Raw genomic sequence first — 24,035 nt, forward strand, 5'->3', positions numbered from 1 at the left:
AAATTAACCCTCAGACACAGCCCACTGAGTTTCTCGCCGGATCTTCTCAGTAGGTCGCGTTTCCGATCCGGCGGTAGATTCTCTGAAGCACGGCTCTTGCTAGGGTTCGTGTTAGCAACGTCGTCAGGTTTGAGCCCCGTGAGCTCACCCACTAGTTAAGGTTACGCTGGAATAACTTCTCAAGGCTACCAGCTTATGTAGGACAAAAAAAAGGTTAGTTTCAAGCCAATTTGTGAATTTAAGGATTCAACAGTTGGAGATATCTAAAAATGTGATTGCAAAGATTTGACGAAGTTATGGCTCTGTCCTTAACATTATGATATTTTGTTTATTGAATTTTTTATTTCAGTTAAGATTTATATTATAAGTCGATTTGGATTTGACAATAAAACTTGAATTTGCCATTTTATAAATATTGGAAGATATACAAGACTTGGCTTCGGCCTTATTGAAGTTTTTATTTTAGGAAGAAATTATAAAGACCTTAGCTTCGGCCTTAATGGAATTTTTATTTCAGGATATAATATAAATCATAAAAGACCTGGCTTGGGCCTTTTTGAAATTTTATTTCAGAAATTATGTAGAACAGACTAGGCTGTATGGGCTTAGATCCCCTTGCCTTTCCTAATAAGGAAAAATTGTACCAAAAAAAATCTCGGCTATCGTTATTTTTAAAAAAATTAATGAACCTAGGATTCTTTAACGATCTCATCTAATACGACTTTATACGACCATCGTATATACAAACTTGGCCGATAAATCCAACTATTGTTAACTGATACTACACAGTAGACAGTACAGTAGAATTATCATCTTTTAAAAACTAATTTATGAACCTTTGTAATAAATTGTGATAGACTTTGTGGTTCAATATTACATTTTCTTTAACATTTTAGTAGGAAGATGTCATCAAGCTCTTCGGAAGAACCATTAAGCGATGACGAAATATTTTTTGGGAAGCTATCTCTAAAAGAATTCAAAAAGCATATCTTGTGGAACAAAAATTCGCCAGTTAAGTTGTACGCACAAAATTTTCATATTCATTCAAATAAAATCTTCAATTATATTTATTGTAAATGAGTATGTATTATGAGTATTATTTTAAATACACATTTTGTTTATCTTAAAACAAATTTTCAGATTACAATTTTCGAACGTACATAATTCAAAGGGAAATTGCAATAAAAGTTTATGTCATGACGAAAAAACAGCTGATAAATATAACGAAAAAGACAAGAGCACGATAATAATAGAATCTCACTCTGAACCTGACCTTAGACCTAACAAAAGCAATGTTAGTGATACACCTACACAGAATCGCATTACAGAAACAGATGATAGCTTTCTTCATTTAGAAGATATGGTAGAAAAATTATGTGTCTCTCTTAAAAGTGAAAGTGCAGATTTGAATAATACATTAGACGTCATTGATTTCATTCTTAAAAATGGACCAAACAAGGAAACTGAAATTTCAAAAATAATTGCCCCTGAGCAAGTGAAATCTGAAATTAAAACACCCAAAAATGATGACTACTTGACAAAGCCAATGTTGAATACAAAGAATTCTCCTGAAAAAAAGTATAAAGAGTGTCAAAATAAAAAAAAAATTGCACCTGAGGAAGTGAAATCCGAAATTCAAACTCCTAAAACTGATGACTACTTGACCGAGTCAATGTTGAATACAAAGAATTATCTTGAAAAAAAGTATAAAGAGTGTCCAAATAAACAGATTAAAGAAGTAAATCCTTTAACTCCATTTAAAAAAGCAACTAAAGTTCTCAGTCAGGATACAATTCAAACTCCATTGTGTGCTGCAAAATCAAAAGATGTGTTCAAAACTCCGGCTCCTTTGTCACAAAAAAAGGTTTTTACAACATTGCATAAATCTCCTGCTCGAGTAAATGCTTACCAACATATTGGAAGTCCGGTGGCCTCATACATTAAAAATGGTCCACAAGTACCATTGCTAAAAGATGTTCACCCTAAGAAGCCACTTCCTGGAACATCATCTATTCCAAAAGCCTCTAAGGACTTAGTTAATAAAGTTATGAACAAAGAAAATATCAACCTGCCTTCTGTGGCATATAAAAATGCAATAAATACAAAAATTGTAAGTGCTATTTATTTAATCTAAATAAAACAGTAGAATAAATGATATAATTAACTTTATCCTTGTACTAACAAGGGTAAAGTTAATGCCCTAAAGATCAATAGGTATTGAAAATGACGTATTTGTGCAATAAATAATTTTCTGTATCTATAGTTTAACATTTTTAATTTTCAGATAAATACACCTCGTCAAGTGAAATTACCACTTAGCCACTGGAACAAAAAAAATACTTCATTACCAAGACCAGTTGTTATGAAACATGAGCACCGGGAGGTAGACTTTATCAAAACATCACAACCTGAAGAAAGTTTTGCAGGTTTGCCATACCATCAAGCTGAGGTGTCTGTATGTACAAAAAAATCAGCATTTCAAATTGATAAGTAGTTTTAATATTACATAAAAGGAATTGAAGCTCTGTTTAAAAATTCAACTATTATTATTAAAATAAAATCTTTGGTTAGAAGTACTTTAATTTCATCACATATTTTTTAAATTTCAGGTGCAATTTTTATAACAATTGCTTAAAAACTACAAAGCCTAGGTATTTACAAACTTTACATCACAATAACTTTATAATTCTCATAAAGATCTGTTGAAAATGACTTTTAAATTAACATTATTAAATATTTTCGGGTTTGCCGAAAGTGTGTAGATTTTACCTAACTAAACCAGTAATATTGCCCCAAGCCGGCGTTTATATCAATTTCAAGAGTTCAATTTTTATTGCATGGTATGTATTCATATAGTCATTTAAATTCTATAAAAAAGTTAGTACCTACCCACAGGCTTTTTACTCCCATCATCATTGCATCACTGGGTACAAGTACACCAAGCATCATTTGCCTATCTAATAATGCTAATAATCCTAATTTCAAACTAAAGATAATTTCTTGCGACCACTGATCCCACCTCTGGGCCGGGTCTCCGAAATATCAACTTCTACCATTTGACTCCATACAGAAGAGGGCCGCTCAGATTATAGATAATCCCATTCTCACAGATCATTTGGAACGTCTGGATCTGCGGAGGGACTTCAGTTTTCCCTGTATTTTGTACCGTACGTTCCATGGAGAGTGCTCCGAGGAAAGAGTTCATCCATACTACCTGGAGCCACTGCGTTCATTCACAGCGCTTTATCTTTTTTGCCATGTACCATTCAGCTTTGGAATGAGGTCCCCTACACGGTGTTTCCCAAGCGCTATCACAGTCAGGTCTTTCTTCAAATGAGGCTTGTGGAGAGTACTTAAGGGTAAGCAGTGGCTTGGCTCTGCCCCTGGAATTACTGAAGTCCATGGGCGACGGTAACCACTCACCTTCAGGTGGGCCGTACGCTCGTCTGCCTACTAGGGCGATATAAAAAGTCAACTTCCAAGGTCTGTTTATGTAACAATAACACAATTAAACTTAATTTATATATGTTTACATAATTATTTTCATATTTATGTTGTTTATTAATTTTTAATTCAACATTAGTTTAATATTATTTTATAGAAAACAGTTACTTACCCTTGAGGTCTTAATGACGATGTGTCTTACTGAAAGGTTTTTACACTAAACAAGACATAAAAAACGGAAATTAACCAAATTTTGTTTCAAGCACTTTATTAGTATGCAATATCAATACAATTTTCGAAAAGTAGAATCCATGATTATACATTAATTAGTAGACAATGTAAATAACTTTGCGCTTATATTATATTATTAAATTATTTTTAAAAATTAACAAGAAGCAAAATGAAATCTTAGAAAAAACATCTTATCAAAGACCAAAAATAGCACCAGTGTCAAATAAAATTTTTTTTATAAAATAATTAGCAAACACTTCATTTAACTTGTTTCTATAGAGTTAATAAACCGTATATAAACGAGAAAATACGAGTTATAGATTCAAATCATAAGATAATTTTTCAAACGTTATTCTATTACATAAAAATATAAGAGGATACATTTTAACTGGCGAAATGAATAGAGCCATAGATATATTTTTAAAAAAGCATCTTACTAGTAAACCTTCGTTTCCACTGACTAAACATGCTGCATCACTGCTCTAGCATCTTGGAAACGATTGTATGATAACAGCAATTATTTCAATCTATGCTTAGTGCGAGTTTTTTAACGTTCTCGATAGCGTAAAAGTTAAGCCAAATAAATATGCAGTTGGAACAGCGCCCCCTAGCGGCAAACGTACGCAAACGATCCCACTCCATACAAGTATGAGCCAACTTTTACGCTATCGAGAACGTTAAGAAACTCGCACTAAGCACATTGGAGAGTACTTCGCGGTAGGTAGCCGCTTGGTTATGACCCTGACATTGCTGACGTCTATGGGCGATGGTAACCACTCATCATGAAGTGGGCCGTATGGTCAGATACAAGATCCATAAAAAAATGTAATATACTTCAAACTCGTATCTCAGGAAATGCAAAGGTATTGAAGGTAAATGAAAGGTAAGCTATGAGCCTTGTTAAAAAAAAAATATTCGCTTAGCATACAAGCGAGCGTAGGGCTCGCTTACAGGAGCGGCTCATCTATTTATCATCAAAAACCCTGCGGTAATAACTTTGACTGGCACACTAGAGTTCAAACCTATGGACATATTTAGTAATGTGGAAATTGGACTTTTTAGTCGAGTGACCGGGCACTCGAGCCTACGTTCGAGTTAATTTCGTTTTACTCTTTTAATAAATTGTTTAAAAAATATTAATTAAATTATTGAGGAAGAGCTTTGGTGTAAATTTTTTATATTCCGGATGTAAGTGACCATTGTCGAAGTGAAGACCGTTTATTCATGACATCATAACACTAAAATTATGGCAGACAAAAAAATATTTTACCCTATAATATTACACTGCACACAACATAAATTAATTAAATATCAGCTGAGGCTTGAGGTCAAGAATCTCGTGCGACATTAATATCCTACATTTATGTTTTACAAATAAAATGCTACTTATGGTGAGATATACAAACTCCTTTTCGATTTCGGAAACGGTCACTGAATCTTTCAACCTCGTATTAAACGTACCGTACGCGTTCCAAATTACATAAGTATTAAATTTAAGTAATAGAAAAGATTTAATCAAGAGACTCGTTATATAAGTTAAATAGAAGATTAAATGCAAAAATTTAACAATAAACGTTACAAACAATTCATAATATATTTTTCTTACATACTAATCATAAAATATAATTAAGTGCAAACACACAAACGTGTCAAAATCAGATTCAGATCATCAACATTTAATTACACAAATTTATTGACGAAATAATCTACGAAAATGTTCCTTTAAAATCTGTCAACGTTGAACTACGAGAATATAAATAGCAATCCACATAAAAGATTGATCATAACTTTAAATTCATTGTCTAATAAAACATAAACCCCGCAAAAAGACTATTCTTACTACATACATAAAACCCGTATATTAGGCCCTTACAGCTTGCATAAGGTCATTGTCTGCCAAAGATTATCCATAATTTAATGCAGCATTCCCGAAAATTATAACGCAAAGTAATCATTTATTCTGACTGTACGTAGTAATCATTAATAAGACTAACATAAGAAACGAACAGATAAGAGTTTTGTTAATATCTTAACATTAGAAAAACATGTAAAATCGTATCAAAACTTAAATCTCATAGTTGGAAGTTGCAGCAGTGGTAATCAATAAGGCCTTGGCCCTACTTTTTTTTATTTAAAAAAAAAAAGTTCAGTTGTGTTGAAGAAATTCGAATTCATCAGTTGCGATTGTTGTTGCCTTTTTCAAAGAACATAAAATCCTGTAAAGATAATATTTAATTAATGTGTATTCCTATTGAATATTCGGAATTTCGATTGAAAATTGATTGCAGCATTGGTATTCTTGATATGTATGCCTGTAACTAATGAAGTTGAGTGAAACATTCTGGCACAATAAGTAAGAGATTATGTGAAGTACCTACGGCTTGCACATTTTAATTTTTATTTATTAGGGTTGTGGGATTGCTTTTGGTCCAGAGCCCTAACCCATAGACACAAGCCATTGAGTTTCTCGCCGGATCTTCTCAGCGGATCGCGATTCAGATCCGGTTGTAGATTCTGCGAAGCACTGCTCTTGTTAGGGCTCGTGTAAGCAAATTCACCCAGGGTGAACCTGTGAGCTCACCTACCCGTCCGCGTGTAGTTACGAGTAACCCATTAGGCTACCAGCGAATAGACAGGAGGAGAAAGGTCCAGAGTATTTTCCAGCTTCACAAGGATAGGTTCTCATTTTTACAACTGAATGGCAGTTTTCGTGTTTTTTCATTTTTTTTATTGCCCTTGTGGGCAGACGAGCATACGGCCCACCTGATGGTGAATGGTTACCGTCGCCCATGGACTTCAGCAATGCCAGGGGCAGAGCCAAGCCGCTGCCTACCGCTTAATACAACACTCCACAAGTCTCGTTTGAAGAAGGACATGTCATAGCGCTCGGGAAAAACCGTGGAGGAGAGCTCATTCCATAGCCGGATGGCACATGGCAAAAAAGACCTCTGGAAACGCACTGTGGATGACCGCAGTGGCTCCAGGTAGTATGGACGAACTCTACTCCGGTGGCGGGCGGTGCGATGGTAAAAACGAGATGCCGGTATCATCTCGAACAATTCCTCAGAGCACTCCTCATGGAACATACGGTACAAAATACAGAGGGAACCGAAGCCCCTCCGCAGACCCAGAGGTTCCAAAAATGTGATGTGATGTCTATTCATTTCGGTATCAACATAACGCTCCCTGTAGACCGTGAGTTCATCTACCCTACTAAACTAATATAGAAAAACAATAGAATATGGAGTATATTGTACTTATCCCTATACTCACTGTGAGGACTGTGAGCGAAACGGTAATACTACTTAAAATTGGGAACCAGTTGGCATTATGAGTGATATCGTAACTTCCGATTATTAAAAATATGGAACCATGACAATAAAGTAATAATAAAAATAAATTATTTTATAGGTGCCTATTATAGTCTTTTTTAAACGGTATAAGATTGAACAGATGAGGTAACTGTTCTATCAAGTTTTTATTTTATTTTTATTGCTTAGATGGTTGGATGAACTCACGGACCGGACCACCTGATGTGATTACGTGGTTATCGGAGCCCACCCGCGCGGACTCTCAAGACGTCCTACCACCAGTAATTACACAAATTATAATTTTGCGCGTTTTGATTTTTATTACACGACGTTATTCCTTCACCGTGGAAGTCAATCGTGAACATTTGTTAAGTACGTATTTCATTGGAAAAATTGGTACCTGCCGGCGTGATTCGGACACCGATGCACCGCTACATAAGAATGCACCGGACGTCTTATCTTTTAGGCACGACGATTTCAAATTTTCCATTCAATTTCCACGTCACGTCTATAGAATCCGATAACTAATTATAATTAGCGATCCTGAGCTCACATGTCATAATTCAGCCGATAATATAAAAAAAGTGCTTCAGTAATAGTTTTGTCGTTAGCAAAATTAAGAAAAAACATAGTTACTATGAGAAAACATGCTCCAAGAAGTACAGCTTTGATTTTGACGTCCAGGTCCATCGGGAAACTTATCCCAAAATTATCGGCATCGGTGAAGGCTTCGCGTGCAAATCCAGACCACGACTTCGTGATTTTGCCAACTTTAGTTTCTCCATCCTTCGAATACACCTGGAAAATTTTTAGTGTTCGAGACTTAATTATTTAATCTCATTCATTACAAAACATATTTTTTAAAGTTTTTATGTTGGATTCTAGAAGCAACAAAGAAAAGGTATCAGGATGAGGTATCATCAAATATATATTAAGCCATTTCGTAGGCATATTGGTAATGCGGTAACGTCATCAAAAAAAGAAATATTCAATTATGTTACTTATTTTAATTCAGCTCTTCAAAAATTCGCTACAATGGACACAATGAATTGCAATTGATGTACAGGGGAATGTTTTTGTTCTCAGATAGTCAATCCTAGTTACGCTTAGTGCTCGTGAACAAAATTAATTTACTGTCTGTCACCAAACGGTTAATTTGGACGATTAGCTATGGTATTATAGGGATCGCTGCAAAATTGCGCTTTCACCGCGACGTAAACAGTCATTGTCACCAATAACAATAGTCTCAAGGAATTTCAGACTTATAAACAGTTTATTTGGATTAAAATGCTTTTTCGTTTATGTTATCATAACATTTATTCTGATTCAGCTTCGCGAAATATTTCACCCTGTATTTTTAATTCATGTTATGTCATAGCAGTTTCGTTAACTACCACAATTAGACAAGGCCACTCCCGTATTATTGATGTACTTGTAGTGCTACAAAGAGAGAATCGTTTTCGTGTTTTACCCAATTCCCAGTCCAACGTGTGATTATTATTTAAAATGAAATGACAATGACTTAAATAGAGAGTTTAACAGAAAGTTTAACAACGAGACTTTTAACACACATATGAAAGATGGGCAAATTAGTTCACTTACAATTCATAAGAATGACGAAACCTGATCCATGTTTTAATTGTATTACATTATCTGCTATACTAATTTTCAAACCGGAATGTACTTGACATGCTTCATGACCAAAATAGACAAAACAATGATACTGATCAGCGCGTCCTTACAGTATATCGTATAATATAGCTCAGTGCACACTGTACACAAGTTTACTGTCCAAATGCTCTTATGGCAAATTACACTAACGCGTCTTGTGGAAATTCAATAAAAAAAAAACAAAGTAAAAATAAATTATTCTAACTTACATGAAACTCAACATCACCGCATAGAGAGAATGTGCAGATCGGTCCTTTAATTGTCAGCACAACATCGCCAATCGCGTCCTTGACCACGTAACTAGGATGACATATTGACCACTTCTGCTCGACCGAACCAATCAATGTGCCGGGCGGCGCTGATACTTCCATGATTTGCAGCCAACACGGGCAACAACAAGAATCGCAGGCCAGAGGACGATTCAGATGAATCACCTTAAAATAAGCAGACAGACCAGCAGATTTTTACTGGTGGTAAGACCTCTTGTGAGTTCGGGCGGGTGGGCACCACCACCCTGCCTATTTCTGCCGTGAAGCAGTAATGCGTTTCGGTTTGAAGGGTGGGGCAGCCGTTGTAACTATACTTGAGACCTAGAACTTATATCTCAAGATGGGTGGCGCATTTACGTTGTGGATGTCTATGGGCTCCAGTAACCACTTAACACCAGGTGGGCTGTGAGCTCGTCCACCCATCTAAGCAATAAAAAAAAAACAAAAAAAACATGTGCTATACAAACAGGGTGCATATTCGAAAATATTCATATTTACATGACAATTCGAATTTATCACATCACCATTAACAACCTACTGACATTCATTGCTGGATACAGGCGGGCCATTGGGAGAGCCCAAGGTTCACGGTAATGGACAGTTCTGCGTCGTCCGCATCTAGCGTATTTCCGCAGACTACAACAGGTCATCCAAATCGTGGGAGGAATGAACGCATGCCTAATGGTAATTGCCTAATGTTAATATCCCGTACTTAGATTCTATTATTTTAATAATTTACAGCATCAGAATGGGTTTATTTTAGAGCGAAATTATAATCTAATATGTTATAGAACACTATAACATGACTTTTAATTATGTGCCACTCAGGAAAATTGTGATAATACTAAACCATATTTGTATTATATCTGTATTGTTTCAGTGTTGTTTATTCTGAGTTTATAGCACGTTACGCACTAGTAAGTGTGTGTGGTACAAACTGATAAAATGTATGTAGAATACGGTGTAACGGTTGGTTGGCCGAAAGTCTCTTGAATTATTTATTCCTAGTACACCTTTGACCCTAGAGATACTTTATACTGATGGCAGGAAGGAAGTATTGTAAGCCAGCACGGGTAAGCGTCGTAATTTTTCCTGTTTCTGTCGCGAAGCATAATGTGTATCGGTTTGATGAGTGGGACAGAGCGTGACACAATACAATTGAGACTTTAACCTTATATACTCAAGCCAGGCGACGACATTCAGGTTGTCATCGTCTATGGGCTCCGGTAATCACCTGTCTTACCAATAACATTAATAAAAAATACATACTAATATTATTATACATACACTGTCGCATTTCTTTAGAGCCTTTCTTTGTTATAGTAATTTGCTCAAGTACTGCAGCAGTCATGTCATGTCACCGATTGTTGTAGAATATAAATTTTAATATAGCTAGAGCATAAAACTGATTCTGTTTCATCATTCATGTTAGTCGCTACATATTACCAAAGCCGAGCGTGGGATCACTTTTATCTACGTGAACTTCAAACTGACCTTCCCTAATATTTGTGTTCGTTTCTTTTTCACAATAAATCCACTGGACGAATTTTGATAAAATTTCACAATATAAATGTAGTATCTTATACATCCATAGACCTATATAGTAGGGACACGACATATTGTTCTATACGTACAATTGCTTATATAAATAGCACCCATTTTGAAGGCACATACATAAACATATATCTATCTCGTTCTTACTCAGCACTTTAACTCGCAGGAAAACAATATAACAGTATTTCAGTGCGTACATAAAATGAAACATGAATATACGTAAATATCTCCGTCTCCGTCTAATGAGGCCGAAAATCCGCCATGTTTAGCGCGCCAAATGTCATTGTCACGTCAGTTCGGCCGTCTGTTTTGGGTTGTACATTATTTATTGACTATGATATCGATTTAATATGATTGATTATATAAAATTTCATAATTGATCATGCTTAAAACATACAAAAATAATAATTAAAACGTATTTTATAGGATCTCAAGAAAGTCGATATCCTAAAACTATTATCTATAATAATATGTATTTAAATTCATTATGGAGCCCACATCCGAAAAATCCATTTTTCGGTCGGAATCTATTGATCATGACACTAATGATAAATACCACTTTAAAATATGTCGTCAAAACATATTTAGACATTCTGTTTAGATATTTCGGGAAAAAGGCTACTGACAAAATCTCTTCGGAACTATTTAAATAAAATAGTTTTATTCCGCAGTGAGTAAAATACTATTGTAAATTTGTTAAATATTTAATAATTAAGTGGTTTTAGAGAGGAAGTCACAAGGAATGACGTTTGTAATTAATGAATAAATGTTCTGTAGGTGTTTTTTTTTTCACGCGGTCCCTTGATAAGTTTAAAATTTGAATCACTCTCAAGCGAAAGTGATTCAAATGGTGCGGCGCACCTTCCTTGGGGTGCGCTGCGGTAGTATGTTACGGACTTTAGAGTCAGCAAAACAATTAAAATAGATTGTAATAGTCTAAGAAAAACACGTACTCAAAATACGATAACATTTAGCATGCTAGAAATGGGCTGATGGCTTTGAACTACGCCATATCTGTATGTTTTGCGACAAACGACAACTTTATAAAATCAGTGTAGCAACTTTTAAAAATCATCATATCGTTTACTTGGCAAATTCGAAGGACGAACTTGTCTTAGATTTCACATATCTAAATCATAACATATTTGCACATAACAATATACCTACTTACTTCCCATTAAAGTATAAATTCTACAAATAAATAATACTCAACAATATTTAAAATAAAATGAACCAAGAAGGTTTATCGATAAAACCTGATAACATTTAAATCTTTTGTACAGCACTAAAGCCGCCATGTTTTGTGGCCAGATGACGTCACAGTGGCACGAAATTTTGGTTGACGTTTCATTTCCATAGGTTTCCTACTTCATTGTATACATCAGAATATAATGTAGGCTATAAAATATATAAAGAGTACATTTAACATGCGATAGGTGGATTAGAAATGGTTAAATCGGAGCGTTACCCGGTGTAACTAATATGGTATGCGAAACGTAAATTGAAACAAAGCTAGTCACATCTACTGTTGTGGACTTTATAATGGATCTTTTATCATCACGTCAATACTGTAGATGCCCAACATTTTATGTATTCGATGATTTAATCAGCGCTATAGAGAATTTCTAACATGCTATCATTGAAGTGGTTTTTTTATCTCCTATTCAACTTTTATTTATAGTCGAGTGTAAGATAAAACTCTTCAATAAATTTTCATTTATTACTTACAAGTAAATCTCCGTATTTATAAACAATGACCATTTAGAACCCGAAAAAAATAACAAAATTGAAATCTGAGAGTAAAAACCGTTTAGATTTCATACTATACAATTACGTCAACATTCAAGAAGCATCCAATGATAATATAATTATAAATTGCTTAAACCTTTCAAGGTAAAAAATATGCAATGCAGTTTTTGTCTTTGATAAATTAGCTTATTAATCCTTCAACAAAATGTATTACGTAAGGTTACCCGATAGCTTGGCAATGAAATATAAATAAACACGACAGGATAAACGCATGACATGTAAAGAGTAAACTTATTTATATGAAACTCTAGAAACCACATTGGGTGTTAATTACTTAAATTCAATACCAAGGGTGGATAATAATTTCTTGTAAGCTTTACTATTATTTTATAGTAGATTGTAAATAAGACATTTGTTTTATAATTATTATTATTCTATTAAAAATAAAAGAATGTTGAAGTTTTGAAACGTTGATTGTCATTTGACAATGAAACTTTGTAAAAGTAAACCGACACGTGGCGGTGTTTATTTTGGTGTATTCGGTCTTGGAATTTGAAGGGTGGAAACAAGTTTTTTATAGCCCTGTGTGAATAGACGAACTTTTACACCCGGTATTACAAGGTCACTGGAGCCCACAACAAGAAGACATCACAACGTGATTTCCAGTAACCTGAAGTCATGAGGTCAAAGTCACAAATGCATAGCACAATGCTCTATCTCCCTTCAGACCAATTTTTTTAAATTGCCTTTGCAGGCAGACGATCATATGGCCCACCTGATGGCGAGTGCTTACCGTCGCCCATGGACTCCAGCAATGCCAGGGAAAGAGCCAAGCTACCTGCCATTAATGACTGCAGAATAGCGTTTGCATCTGTTTGACCTCAAAATTACTCTAAAATTAAAATTTATCTTTGTCTGTTTATCTCCCCGAGCCCCCACTTCGCCAACCCTAACCAATCGTAGTGCGAATCGATTGCCAATTGTTTTTCAACGCAGTAAATCGCCAAACTGCCATAAAGTAAAGGTGTTTCCCGAGCGCTATGACATGTCCTTCTTCAAACGAGGCTTATGGAGAGTATTAAGCGGTAGGCAGCGGCTTGGCTCTGCCCCTGGCATTGCTGAAGTCCATGGACGACGGTAACCACTCACCATCAGGTGGGCCGTATGCCCGTCTGCCTACAAAGGCAATAAAAAAAAAAAAAAAAGTAGCAAAGTATTTTTAGAAGTACTTTTTTAATTTAGAAGCGCGATTTCTAATACTAAATTTGAAACATCGACATAGCAGCAAAATCGGTGATGTTAAAAAATATGTTCACCAAGGTCTTACCTCATTATTGAAGTTGTCCATAATTTTCATATCGAAAGGACGTAAAGGTCCGCAGCAGTTTCTTGTGCAGCAATCATTATCCTCAATCGCATAATAAACTTTTTGACCAACACTGTTCATAACCGTGTATTTGTTGTTTGTCTCGAACCCAACAAAAGCTTCTAATAATTCAACTTTCTGATGCATTATCAGTTGGTCAATCATGGAAAGGTATTCCAAACCTCGAGGGCAGTTGCTGAGGCCTTGCGGCATATTCATCCAACCACCTTTAAGAAAGACAAGTCCAGTGTAGTGAAATAAAGAAGCAGTAACGTCTTATAGATAATATTAATAACTTCATTGATAAGGGAAGTAAACAGTTTTAAGTGATAAAAGTGTTTATATTATTTTAAATCCCATGTGGTTCTAATTCGAAAGCAGCATATAAGCATTTTAATTACAAACTAGGTGTGTGCCGAGAGCACTTCTGCTCATCTATGAGGACAAAAAAAAATCTAAAAATAAATTAGGTGACAAATGAATTGAACATATTTTATATTATTTTCACATATTTCCCTCAGTGATGACAAAGAACCGAATGTAATAAAAGAAGCCACTTTTTGTAGGGATCGAAAATCTGGGACGCAACCATCACCTTACTTACACTTATCCACCTTCGAGTATAATAATGGTGGGGGGGGGGGGGGGTCGAATCTGTATTAGAATTCGCTCGTTATCTTGGTAGGAAAGTACTGGTTTGAGAGCTCGCATATTTTAATACACAGTAGCTATGATTATAGGTCTATGTCTGGTTATGGTTTTTAGAGTGAAATAGCCATTATAATAGTAATGTATAGATAATTGAGACTTGGACCTTGTGGTTCAAGGTGGATTCACATTCCTCTTTTTATGGGCTCCAGTAATCAATAAAAGACTGAGAAGAAATTGAGATCTTTGTACTTTTAGAGAGACAATGAGTGTTGAGATCCGTATATCACTCATCTTCCATGCTATCATCCATACTACAAAGCAAACATTCAATACATCAAACATTATTGATGTAAAACTGCCGGGAGATTATCATCATTACGCTAACATTAATGATGAGGTAAATTTAACATAAAAATGATGTTAGTTAACAATCAACAGTCAATATGAACAAATAATATTATAATTTTAACTTAAACATCAAAACAATTACCATTTAAGTTAGATCACACAAGGAGCATTAACACATTTAGCAAAAACAATCACACTGTAAGTTAGAACATTTACCGTATCCAAAAACATTGGTTATAACACAATAAAACACCAATTAAAAATTAAGCTACTCTATAAGCACCCTCAACAATACTGTATTTGTCAATGCAACAACTAAACCTCTTTTCTTCTTCGGTCAATAATCTTTCATAACCACAGTGATTAGACTTGAAAACTCTCTTGTAAAGTCTGCAATAACTTCGTTTAATACTCTTCATACTCAAGGTCTCAATATAAACACTCTTTTCTCTATAGCTTTTAATAGCCACACGCTTGATGTTCAAATAATATTTCAGTTTTGGCCACAGAGCACTTGATTCTGAAGGCTTTTTTACTTCTTCATTACTTTGAGGATCAAAGCTATTGTTTGATGAATCACTTATCATTATTGTTCTTTTAAAATTTAGTAGGTATTTTCAAATAAAAAATTTACATATAATAAAAGTCTTTTCCACTTTTTATTTCGTCTTATTCACAAAATGTGTCTTTACTGAGTCTGAGTAGTGGATGGAATAAACATTCCTTATCTGTTTGGATGTCATTAGCTTTGTCTACTTTATGTCTCAGTGTCAACAAAATAGGCACTAGACATATCAATATCAGAAAACAAACAAGTAATATTGTGCAGTGATGTTTATTGACCCTAATTTAAGTACATGTATGTGATGCAACTTTAAACATATTACTACTAATGTGGAGAGAAGCTTTTCTAGAGCTATCAGAAAATAACAAGCTGTATTTGTAGCTTATCTGGGACTCCTTTTAATTGCATTAATAAAAAAAGATGCTGAAGATATGGTTGTGTGCTGTCTGGCTACTACTACTGCTACTTTTATTCTGTAGTTAATTATATTTTTAGCTTAACCCTATAAAATAAACTTTCATACACACCTGGAGCTTGTGGACCTGGTTGTTGCATCACTGGTACCGGATATCCACTAGGCTGAGGATATCCAGGAGCAAATCCTGGTTGATAGCCAGGTTGAAATCCTGGCTGGAACCCATGCTGCATGCCCGGAAGGGGTTGTGCCCCAGGATGTAGGCCGGGGTGTGGCATAGGAGTAGGTGGTGGGCCAGGATAGCCACTTTGAGGATGCATGGGGTAACTTTCATTTGGCTTTTCTCCTTCTGGTGGAGGTACATATCCATGACTTGCAGGGAAATTTGGTGAGTATGGTGTTGGTTTATGTGACATTGTTAACTCCTGTAACAAAGATACATTTATCTTTTTAGCTAATACATAATATGATAGACAAATATATTTTCTTTAATTTAGAAAATTATAGACAGTTAAAACTAATAAGTTTAATATTTATTAATATTTATTAATGTCATTTAATATTTATTAATGTCTTTTGATTATTTCTGAAACTTCAAATATTTCTATGTTTAGTAGTTTATTGTTTATTTGTGATGAATGACAATATAATAATATTAACTAGATAGTTCTGTAATTTTCATTAATGTTAGATTTATAATTCAGAAAGAATCAAACATGTTGCATTTTTCTTACAGAAACCAACACAATCAACTATTTATCACCAAAATTGCAATAGCCGTACATTACATCACAGTAACATTGCCCAGATCATATCATTTATCATGACAAAAGTATACTAGCATATGAAATCTGCCCATAACTATCTTCATAAGGAATTTCATGCCATCCTTTCAGCAGTTTTTAGTCATTATGTTATAAACATACAAAATTTCTAATTTATAACATTAGTCAGTAAATCAGTGTTAGTGGTATTTTAGTCTCTTATTTTGCTTATGACCGTGTTTGTTCCACTGTCAGTGGACAGTGATCAAAATCCTAATAGGTGCGGATAAGTGTATGTATATGTTTAGTGAATAGTTCTTTTAAAAAAAATCACATTTACTTTTTTGAGCCACACATTAAAATTACATGATTTATTTTTGGCATCTTCACTACTTGTAGCTCACAAACAGTAGGTTGAATACTATGCATTTATATAATCTATTTTATATGAATTTTCACATTTACTTTACTAAGCGACACACTCGATACATTTGGTGGTAGAAATATTTAACTTTTTATTTATATTTATTAAAATTTTATGATTTATTACTTTTCACAATATTCGCTCACAGACAGTAGAATGAATACCATAGAAGAGTTTAAGGTATGAGGCGCTATGTATTTTATTATTTTTTTTACGGATTTTTGCCATTGATACTTCGACTGGAAATTTAAAAAGAATTGATGATAATAATTTCAGTTGCAGAAGATGGAAAGAACTGTTAACCACTGAAACTTACCGTTTCGTATATTAATTGTCTCTAGAATCAACAATAGAATTAAAGCCTACGTTGGCTTAATTTATTAAATTCCGTGTTTTGGTCACTTTTAGCGAATATTAGTAAAGTGTGCCTACTGCCTACCAGCCTACCTATTCTTTATAGTAGGTACTAGATAGGTATGGATGGAGTAATATTAAGTAATTGTCTATGGAATGGGGAATACTATGGTAATATTATCCCACCAAATTGAACACACTTTTTGGCGGGAACGCGAGGAGTGAAGTTGTGTTATTTGTTTTATTTTGTCTAGTTAGTGTTTATTCAGATTTAAATGTGTAATAACGGTGGTTTATTAACTGTTTAGTATCTGTGAAAGTGCACAAATGTGGGAAAATGAAACAAAACCACTGAACGTAACTTCTCGAGATCTTCCAAAAAGTCCACTGAAAAAGTTTCAGTAAATGACCACCATTTTACTGAGATTACTCCATTTTACTAAGACTTGACCTAAAGGTCTTAGTTACCAGGTCATAAAATCCATTAAAAAAACCAAATTGAACAGAACTAGTACCCACTTAATACGTATTATACGTATTACATACTCAGAGACTAAGCTATTCTGTCATACCTATAATATAGATTTTACGTATTACTAAAAACTAGTTAGTTTTTATCTACGCATAGCAATAGGCATTGCAAGTATATGATACATATTTTACTACTTTAATATAATAGATGGGTAGACGCGTTCACAGCACATGCGCTTTTTGAGGTTATGTGAATGCTTAGACGTTCCAAATTGACTTAAATAAAGTCTATTAGCCACAGCGGCTGTACTACTCTTCAAACACGGTGGCATACATATGCAACATTTATTATGCATAGAATTTAAATTCTTCCTTACTTTTCATGTTACCCTGGAATAGCAATCTCAAAAACGGTCTTTGACAGTATAAAGACAATAAATTATCTACAAAACTTAAATGCTCTTCCAGAGTACAGAAGTAATTTGAAAAAACTTCTTGTTCAGTATGGCAATCAGCTTTAGGCCGTGTTGAGTTTAACATTTTTCATTACTCATTCAATCTTCGTAGTCTCTGTACAAGTGCCGGATTTTATTGTCTCTTGCTGTGTAGAAAATGTGCATTGAAATATAAATTCATATGCTTTCTTTGGAATACCTGAATCCCATCATTTAGCTTAATTTCGTGTAGTCAGTGCTGGTGCAGTAACCTGGGTACATAACTAGGAAATAGCGAAAATATTAGTACCATAATCTGGTATTACTGACTGACTGACTGATATTAGGTAGGAGCTCACAGTGGAAATGAATATGTATAATATCTATATTAAAGGATCACTCACTGTTGGGAATATTTTCTTTGGTTCGCAAATCAACATTTAAACAGAATCTAAAGGTATAAAACATGATTTAACGGGTATTAGTTATACTGCGTTTGTAATAACAGGTTCCGATTTTGATCGAATTAAAACCAGGTTAATCTATACAGACAAGTTCTAAGGGCATCATTAACAATGTATCATTTAATACTCCGATTTACAAAAGCTTCAATTGAATTGAAGTTTATTTAAGCTTCAATTCAAGAATTATTCAATTTTCTATTATTTCAATGACGATGTTATTTATTTTTTCTTAACTTGATCACTTTCAACAGTTTAGCCAACATAATGATATTAGAATATCCGTTTAAGTGTTGCTAGCTATTATATTTTACTGCGCAATAAGGAATTTTGGTAATTTTGTGGAACTAATTTCCTTTAGCTTGCTTATACTTTTATATTTCTTTTAATCCCATAGACATCAAGATAATATGATAGATCGATCCTAAGATAATATGTTATACATTCAGTGCTCAACTCTAACTAGAATTATAGTGGATGTTTACCAAAACAATATTCACACAAATAATCTTTAGTTCATATTTAGTGACTTTAAAGCTATCAAGTATATTTGTTTTGTTTTGTGAATATTTCTTCTTTTGAACTCTTTTTGTATCACATTCTAAGAGCAAATCGTCTATGGGGCTACTAGAATTTTAGCATAGTGACGCGAAAAGTGTCATTTCTAATGAAAGAATTAAGAAGTTTTTTAGTTATTTCAAAAGTAATGCACATAATAATTCAACATACATAATCAGTGTAACAATTGAAAAGTGATTAAATTTTTTCTGGAAAAAATGTGAAAAGCTTGGTTTTTATGGGTGGCAATATTATTATTCGTTAGGGAAATTATCCATTCACCAATCAAACCATTGCAACTAGGTGCATTGACCAACCTGCTGCTCGTGTGGAACCAAGCTGGTGTTGATCACGTCAGTTGAATGGAAGTTATGTTCCGCGTTTGTCTTTAAAGTTATTAGTGCTATGCAGTTGGAGTTATTTTAATTTACATGGAACTAAAATGGCGTCGGTGTTTATCAATTAACTTTAGTAAATGTAACTCAGTGATCGCATCCGAGTGAGTCATAAACCAACATAGCAATGACATTTTATAGCGCACAGTGTGAATACGTTTCTATAACATTGTGTGGAAGACTCGCAATTGTGATTTACGGAGCACAATAATGCGCGAATTTAAAGTGGTCGTGTTGGGTTCGGGTGGGGTCGGAAAGAGTGCGTTGACTGTGCAATTTGTATCAGGATGTTTTATGGAAAAATATGATCCGACGATAGAGGATTTCTACAGAAAAGAAATCGAAGTGGACAATTCTCCTTGTGTTTTAGAAATTTTGGACACCGCTGGCACGGAGCAGTTTGCTTCGATGCGAGATCTGTATATAAAAAATGGTCAAGGCTTTGTAGTAGTATATTCATTAACAAACCACCAAACGTTTCAAGACATCAAACCAATGAAGGAATTGATTACTCGTGTCAAAGGATCAGAACGTGTACCAATTCTACTTGTGGGAAATAAGGCTGACTTGGAACATCAACGTGAGGTGGCGCATGCGGAGGGCGCTGCGCTCGCGCAGATGTGGGGCTGTCCCTTCGTCGAAGCTTCAGCAAAGAGTCGCACCAACGTGAACGAGATGTTTGCAGAAATTGTGCGTGAAATGAACGTTAGTCCAGAAAAAGAAAAACCTTATTGTTGTTGTACAGTGCTTTAATATTTAGTGTGTAATGTGGCATTTATTTCTCGTAAGACTGCAAGAGCGAGGCGGGAGTTGGTCCGCTTCCGCTCGATAGCCGGTTGCCTCCAGTGGAGAGCTAGGCGGCGGCGCGCCGGCAACGACCGCTGGCCCTCCGGCGGTCGCGATGCGCGTCATATCACGTTGTTAATATCTTTGATACATACCATTGTCCAATCAAGGTGCTTTATCTTATATTTTCATACTTTAGTACTGGTAGATACTCCCGCAGATGATTATGATTAATATAAGAAACAAAATGAACAAAATTTGAGAAGCATAATATAAGAACCTAACCTTTTGTTCAACATAATAGGAATGTGAGCAAAAGCATTCCATTACAGCAAATTGAACATTAACATGTAAACTAATGTTAGTATTTTTTGTAAATAATTTCATGAGATTATAAATATTGAAGGGCAAGGATGATTTAGAGAATTAAAAAGCCATCCAATATGCAATAATTTTGTATGATTGTGTAGAGTGGATCTTGGTGAGTAAGAGTTTACACCTAAGTCATGTTACAGAATGTGTTTTATTGTGTAAATTATGTTTGTATGAAAAACAAGTAATCAAGGAAATACAGTAAGAATTGTCAGTTGCGTGATTGTGTTTTAAAAGTCTACCAGGATTTGTGATAATACATATATAACAAAGTATCTATAATAAAAGTTTTAAGTGGGAGAGTAACAAGTGAAGTTTTATTCGAAAGTAACTCAGGCGAATGATAAGGTTATTAAAATAAATCTCACAGCATGACAAATATGTTTATAAGTTCATCCAAAAATCAATGTCTCCGTGTCACCGATTCAATTGAATACTGAGCTGAAATTGTTGCATTGTCTTTAAGAGCTTCTTATGAACTTTAGAAAGTAGCATAAAAACTTGGTGGTAAAAAATAAAAAAAAATTATGAATTGTGTATAGAAAATCATTACAATGCAAATTAACATTGAATTAAATGTTTTACGTTATTGCCACTGAATTGTATATGGTGACCTTGGGTGGTTTTCAATTAGCATAAATATTTTGATTTCAACAAATAATTTACTGATAGATTTGAAAGAATGAGAATGAATAGTAAAATTAATATATAAACCAAAGCACTGATGTTTAATAATACCGCATTTACACCTAATATTAATTGAGGCAGTACTAACTTTATATTTACATAGTTGAAAACAAATTTTATTTTATTGTTTTAGAGGTGAGTACATAAATATCTTAATATTTTGGTTGGTTAATAATGGGTTAGATTTCAAAGACTAACATTTTATAAGGAACTGTAAATATAATGATAGGAAAAGTCAAATTCTTAACACGCTTTAGTACATACCTCTCTATTTAAAACCCTAAGATCATAAGTAGGCCCACAAAATATAGAGTTGTATAAAAAGGACATTTGCAAGATTGTTAGCTCATTTGTGCTCTCTGCATCATGTATTTGATTGTATTAAAATTTGTAATTTGTTGATGGGACTTCTGGGATAGTTTATTGTATATTACTATTGAAATATGATAGATGGTCAGTGCATTACAATTAATTACAATGAATGTTTTTTTATAAATTCAGTCAGAGCAAAGTATGGTCGGCATAAATTAGACCAAAAAAAATTAATTGTGCCAAAATATTGAAAGTTTAACCCTGTGTGAAAAATATGGTGTAATTTAAAATCAAAATTATCATTTGCCTACACACTTCTGAAAAATAAACCTAATTACTTATGTATGTTAATAACATAACTACATGGTAGTGTAAAATGTATAATCAAACTCTTATGTCTTTTAAGCTTGATCAGATTTATTTTAGTACTTACTGTTTGAAACCATTGTTGAAGTTTGCATGAATTATATGAAACTATGAGTTGCTGGCTTGTTCCCTACAAATTGGCGTCTTAAGTAGTGCCTACTTTAGGTCTCGGTAGAATATTAACTCAGCCGTTTCAGGAATTCAGCCAGTCGCCTTGTTTTGCTGACTGCCTAGAAAAGCGGCCTTGGTGACTGGGTCTTTAAAGTGAAATTACACAATTTGTCCATTACAGTAGAAAAAGAAGACTTGTTTATAATACCAAATGTAAATAAGTGTTGAATGTTTCAATCTAATGTGCCCAAGACTCATAAATATGACTATGGGCTGACTGCTTAGTGATGAATGCCACAAATAAAAGACTGCATTGTGGCAGTTGTTGGACCGTGACATGCTGTTCGCAAGCATCCTCAGTTTCTACGACGTTCATCGGTACTTATAATTGCAATAATAATCTGATGTTTAACGATTTCTCCGCATTCATGTCGTAATGTAAACAAATGTACATAAGGTAGAGGAGTAACGAGCAATCATAATTACTATTTGGACCTAATAATAATACCTACTACCTACCTAATATTTAATAATAAACTGTAGGTACCTATCGGATCGTTTTTTAGAAAACGTTTTTGTTCTATTTATGAAATTAATATTAAATCTAATATACATCTATTGATTGCCGATCTAATGTTTTCCTGATAATTGAGAAGTCTGAAGTGCTGCTATCATATAGCTAACGTTACGTCATGGACTTTCGGTGAGTGAATAGTTAAATGTGGAACGTGCCTGGTTGCGGGAATAGGATAAAACATCTGTGGTGAACTGGACGTTATCGAGTTTAAGGTCATGCTTCGATTGCTGTGTTTTCGTGCACCACTGCTGTTTAGGTGCCGTTACTGGCCTAGATAAAACTAATTCGCTCGGACGTAGTCAGGTGTGATCATTTGTACTACATTATCTTTGTTTTTTGAAAAACTTTCATTCATCACAAGCCAGTAGTCACGAGAAATGCAAAGCATTGTTGCAAAATCTTTAAAAATATTATATATATCTACCAAAAAACGTATTCAGTCCTGGATTTTTAAATTGATATCTCAGGCAGATGGGCAGGGCGTTTACCTGATGATAAGTGGTCACCGCCGCTCAGGAAAATCAGCGATGATCGCAAGAATACTCTAGATTTCGATGCCTAACATAAAGCCCCTTCTTGAACCTCAAGAACAAGAAAAATAAAGGATTCAGTTTTTCCCTTGGCTTGTAAGTCATGTAACAGCTGAATTTTCAGTGCACATACTTGAGTCACGGGGATAGCTAAAATTCCGAGTCTACTGTAATAGTATTGGTGAAAATTATCTAATTATATATTAGTATTTATTTACTATTGAAAATTATGGTGACCTGATCATCAATGTATATTATTGTAACACCATTCAATCGGATGACGACACTAGCAATTATTTTTGTCCCGTTCGTTATAGATCTACCATTGCCGTGTTCCTGTTTTTAAGTCGTTTTGTATCTCAATATTTTAGAGGTAGTTTATATAAAAAAAACCTTTAACTTATGTTCTGAGCTTATACCGCCTGACAACAGCCACCCCATAATCCTTGCTGCAAAATAATTTTGTTTCGGTTTGAAGGATTTTATAGCCGTTGTTCTAGCCAGTGTAAGTAAGCCTTGGAGTCAATAACCAACCACGTTCATAGTTTGGACTGGGAAGTTTAAAGAATATCATGACAATCTGTAAGTATTATGTACTAAGTACCTAAACATTTCACGATGGTTGCACTCATTGCAATAAGATTAAATGTACGCCTTCAACTGAAATTTTCTGATTAATTAAGATTTGTCTTCAGCTTGGCTCTGTACTTTGTAGGTTAAAGCTCACTTAAGCTGCGCTAGTTTATTTTCTGCGCCTGAAATATGCCAAAACTGTAAATTTATTAAATAGGCGTAACTCAGAGTAGGACTCAATAAAATATGCAGTATTGCTTGGAATAGAATTTGAAGCGGCTGGATG

The 24,035-nt window shown here is 34.3% G+C and overlaps 3 protein-coding genes across 5 annotated transcripts; 2 read left to right on the plus strand and 1 right to left on the minus strand.

The window, feature by feature from the left end:
• The first annotated feature begins 659 nt into the window (after positions 1 to 659).
• Positions 660 to 2,573, plus strand: LOC114249431 (uncharacterized). The gene is made up of 4 exons (XM_028183014.2): positions 660 to 795; positions 897 to 1,019; positions 1,141 to 2,110; positions 2,285 to 2,573. The coding sequence occupies exons 2-4, from the start codon at positions 904 to 906 to the stop codon at positions 2,492 to 2,494; spliced, it is 1,296 nt and encodes a 431-aa protein (XP_028038815.2). The 5' UTR covers positions 660 to 795; positions 897 to 903; the 3' UTR covers positions 2,495 to 2,573.
• Positions 2,574 to 3,695: 1,122 nt separating this feature from the next.
• On the minus strand, positions 3,696 to 17,234 carry scramb1 (phospholipid scramblase 1). Of its 3 annotated transcripts, XM_028183005.2 has the most exons (6): positions 17,079 to 17,234; positions 15,687 to 15,999; positions 13,557 to 13,822; positions 8,867 to 9,091; positions 7,623 to 7,784; positions 3,696 to 5,891 (listed from the first exon to the last, which is right to left on the minus strand). In XM_028183005.2, the coding sequence occupies exons 2-6, from the start codon at positions 15,988 to 15,990 to the stop codon at positions 5,850 to 5,852; spliced, it is 999 nt and encodes a 332-aa protein (XP_028038806.1). In that variant the 5' UTR covers positions 15,991 to 15,999; positions 17,079 to 17,234; the 3' UTR covers positions 3,696 to 5,849. The 3 variants fall into 3 exon arrangements, with proteins under 3 accessions (XP_028038806.1, XP_089583489.1, XP_089583488.1); XM_089727363.1 differs by lacking the exons at positions 15,687 to 15,999; positions 17,079 to 17,234 and adding an exon at positions 14,916 to 15,292; XM_089727362.1 differs by lacking the exons at positions 15,687 to 15,999; positions 17,079 to 17,234 and adding an exon at positions 14,737 to 14,904.
• A 2,086-nt stretch (positions 17,235 to 19,320) lies between these two features.
• On the plus strand, positions 19,321 to 20,899 carry Rap2l (Ras-associated protein 2-like). The gene has a single exon (XM_028183013.2). It carries the CDS (start codon positions 19,646 to 19,648, stop codon positions 20,186 to 20,188), a length of 543 nt encoding a protein of 180 aa, XP_028038814.1. The 5' UTR covers positions 19,321 to 19,645; the 3' UTR covers positions 20,189 to 20,899.
• Positions 20,900 to 24,035: the final 3,136 nt, after the last annotated feature.

This window comes from Bombyx mandarina, chromosome 05 (assembly GCF_030267445.1).
Source record: "Bombyx mandarina strain Sakado chromosome 05, ASM3026744v2".
Classification (NCBI taxonomy): Eukaryota; Metazoa; Arthropoda; class Insecta; order Lepidoptera; family Bombycidae; genus Bombyx; species Bombyx mandarina.

Coding starts and splice junctions, on each gene's coding strand:
- Rap2l (XM_028183013.2), top strand. CDS start 19,646: ATGCGCGAATTTAAAGTGGTCGTGTTGGGTTCGGGTGGGGTCGGAAAG.
- scramb1 (XM_028183005.2), bottom strand. CDS start 15,990: ATGTCACATAAACCAACACCATACTCACCAAATTTCCCTGCAAGTCAT. Junction 13,823..15,686: donor ACCAGGTCCACAAGCTCCAG/GTGTGTATGAAA, acceptor TCTTTCTTAAAG/GTGGTTGGATGAATATGCCG. Junction 7,785..8,866: donor GCGGTGATGTTGAGTTTCAT/GTAAGTTAGAAT, acceptor AAAATTTTCCAG/GTGTATTCGAAGGATGGAGA.
- LOC114249431 (XM_028183014.2), top strand. CDS start 904: ATGTCATCAAGCTCTTCGGAAGAACCATTAAGCGATGACGAAATATTT. Junction 1,020..1,140: donor AAAAATTCGCCAGTTAAGTT/GTACGCACAAAA, acceptor ACAAATTTTCAG/ATTACAATTTTCGAACGTAC. Junction 2,111..2,284: donor ATGCAATAAATACAAAAATT/GTAAGTGCTATT, acceptor TTTAATTTTCAG/ATAAATACACCTCGTCAAGT.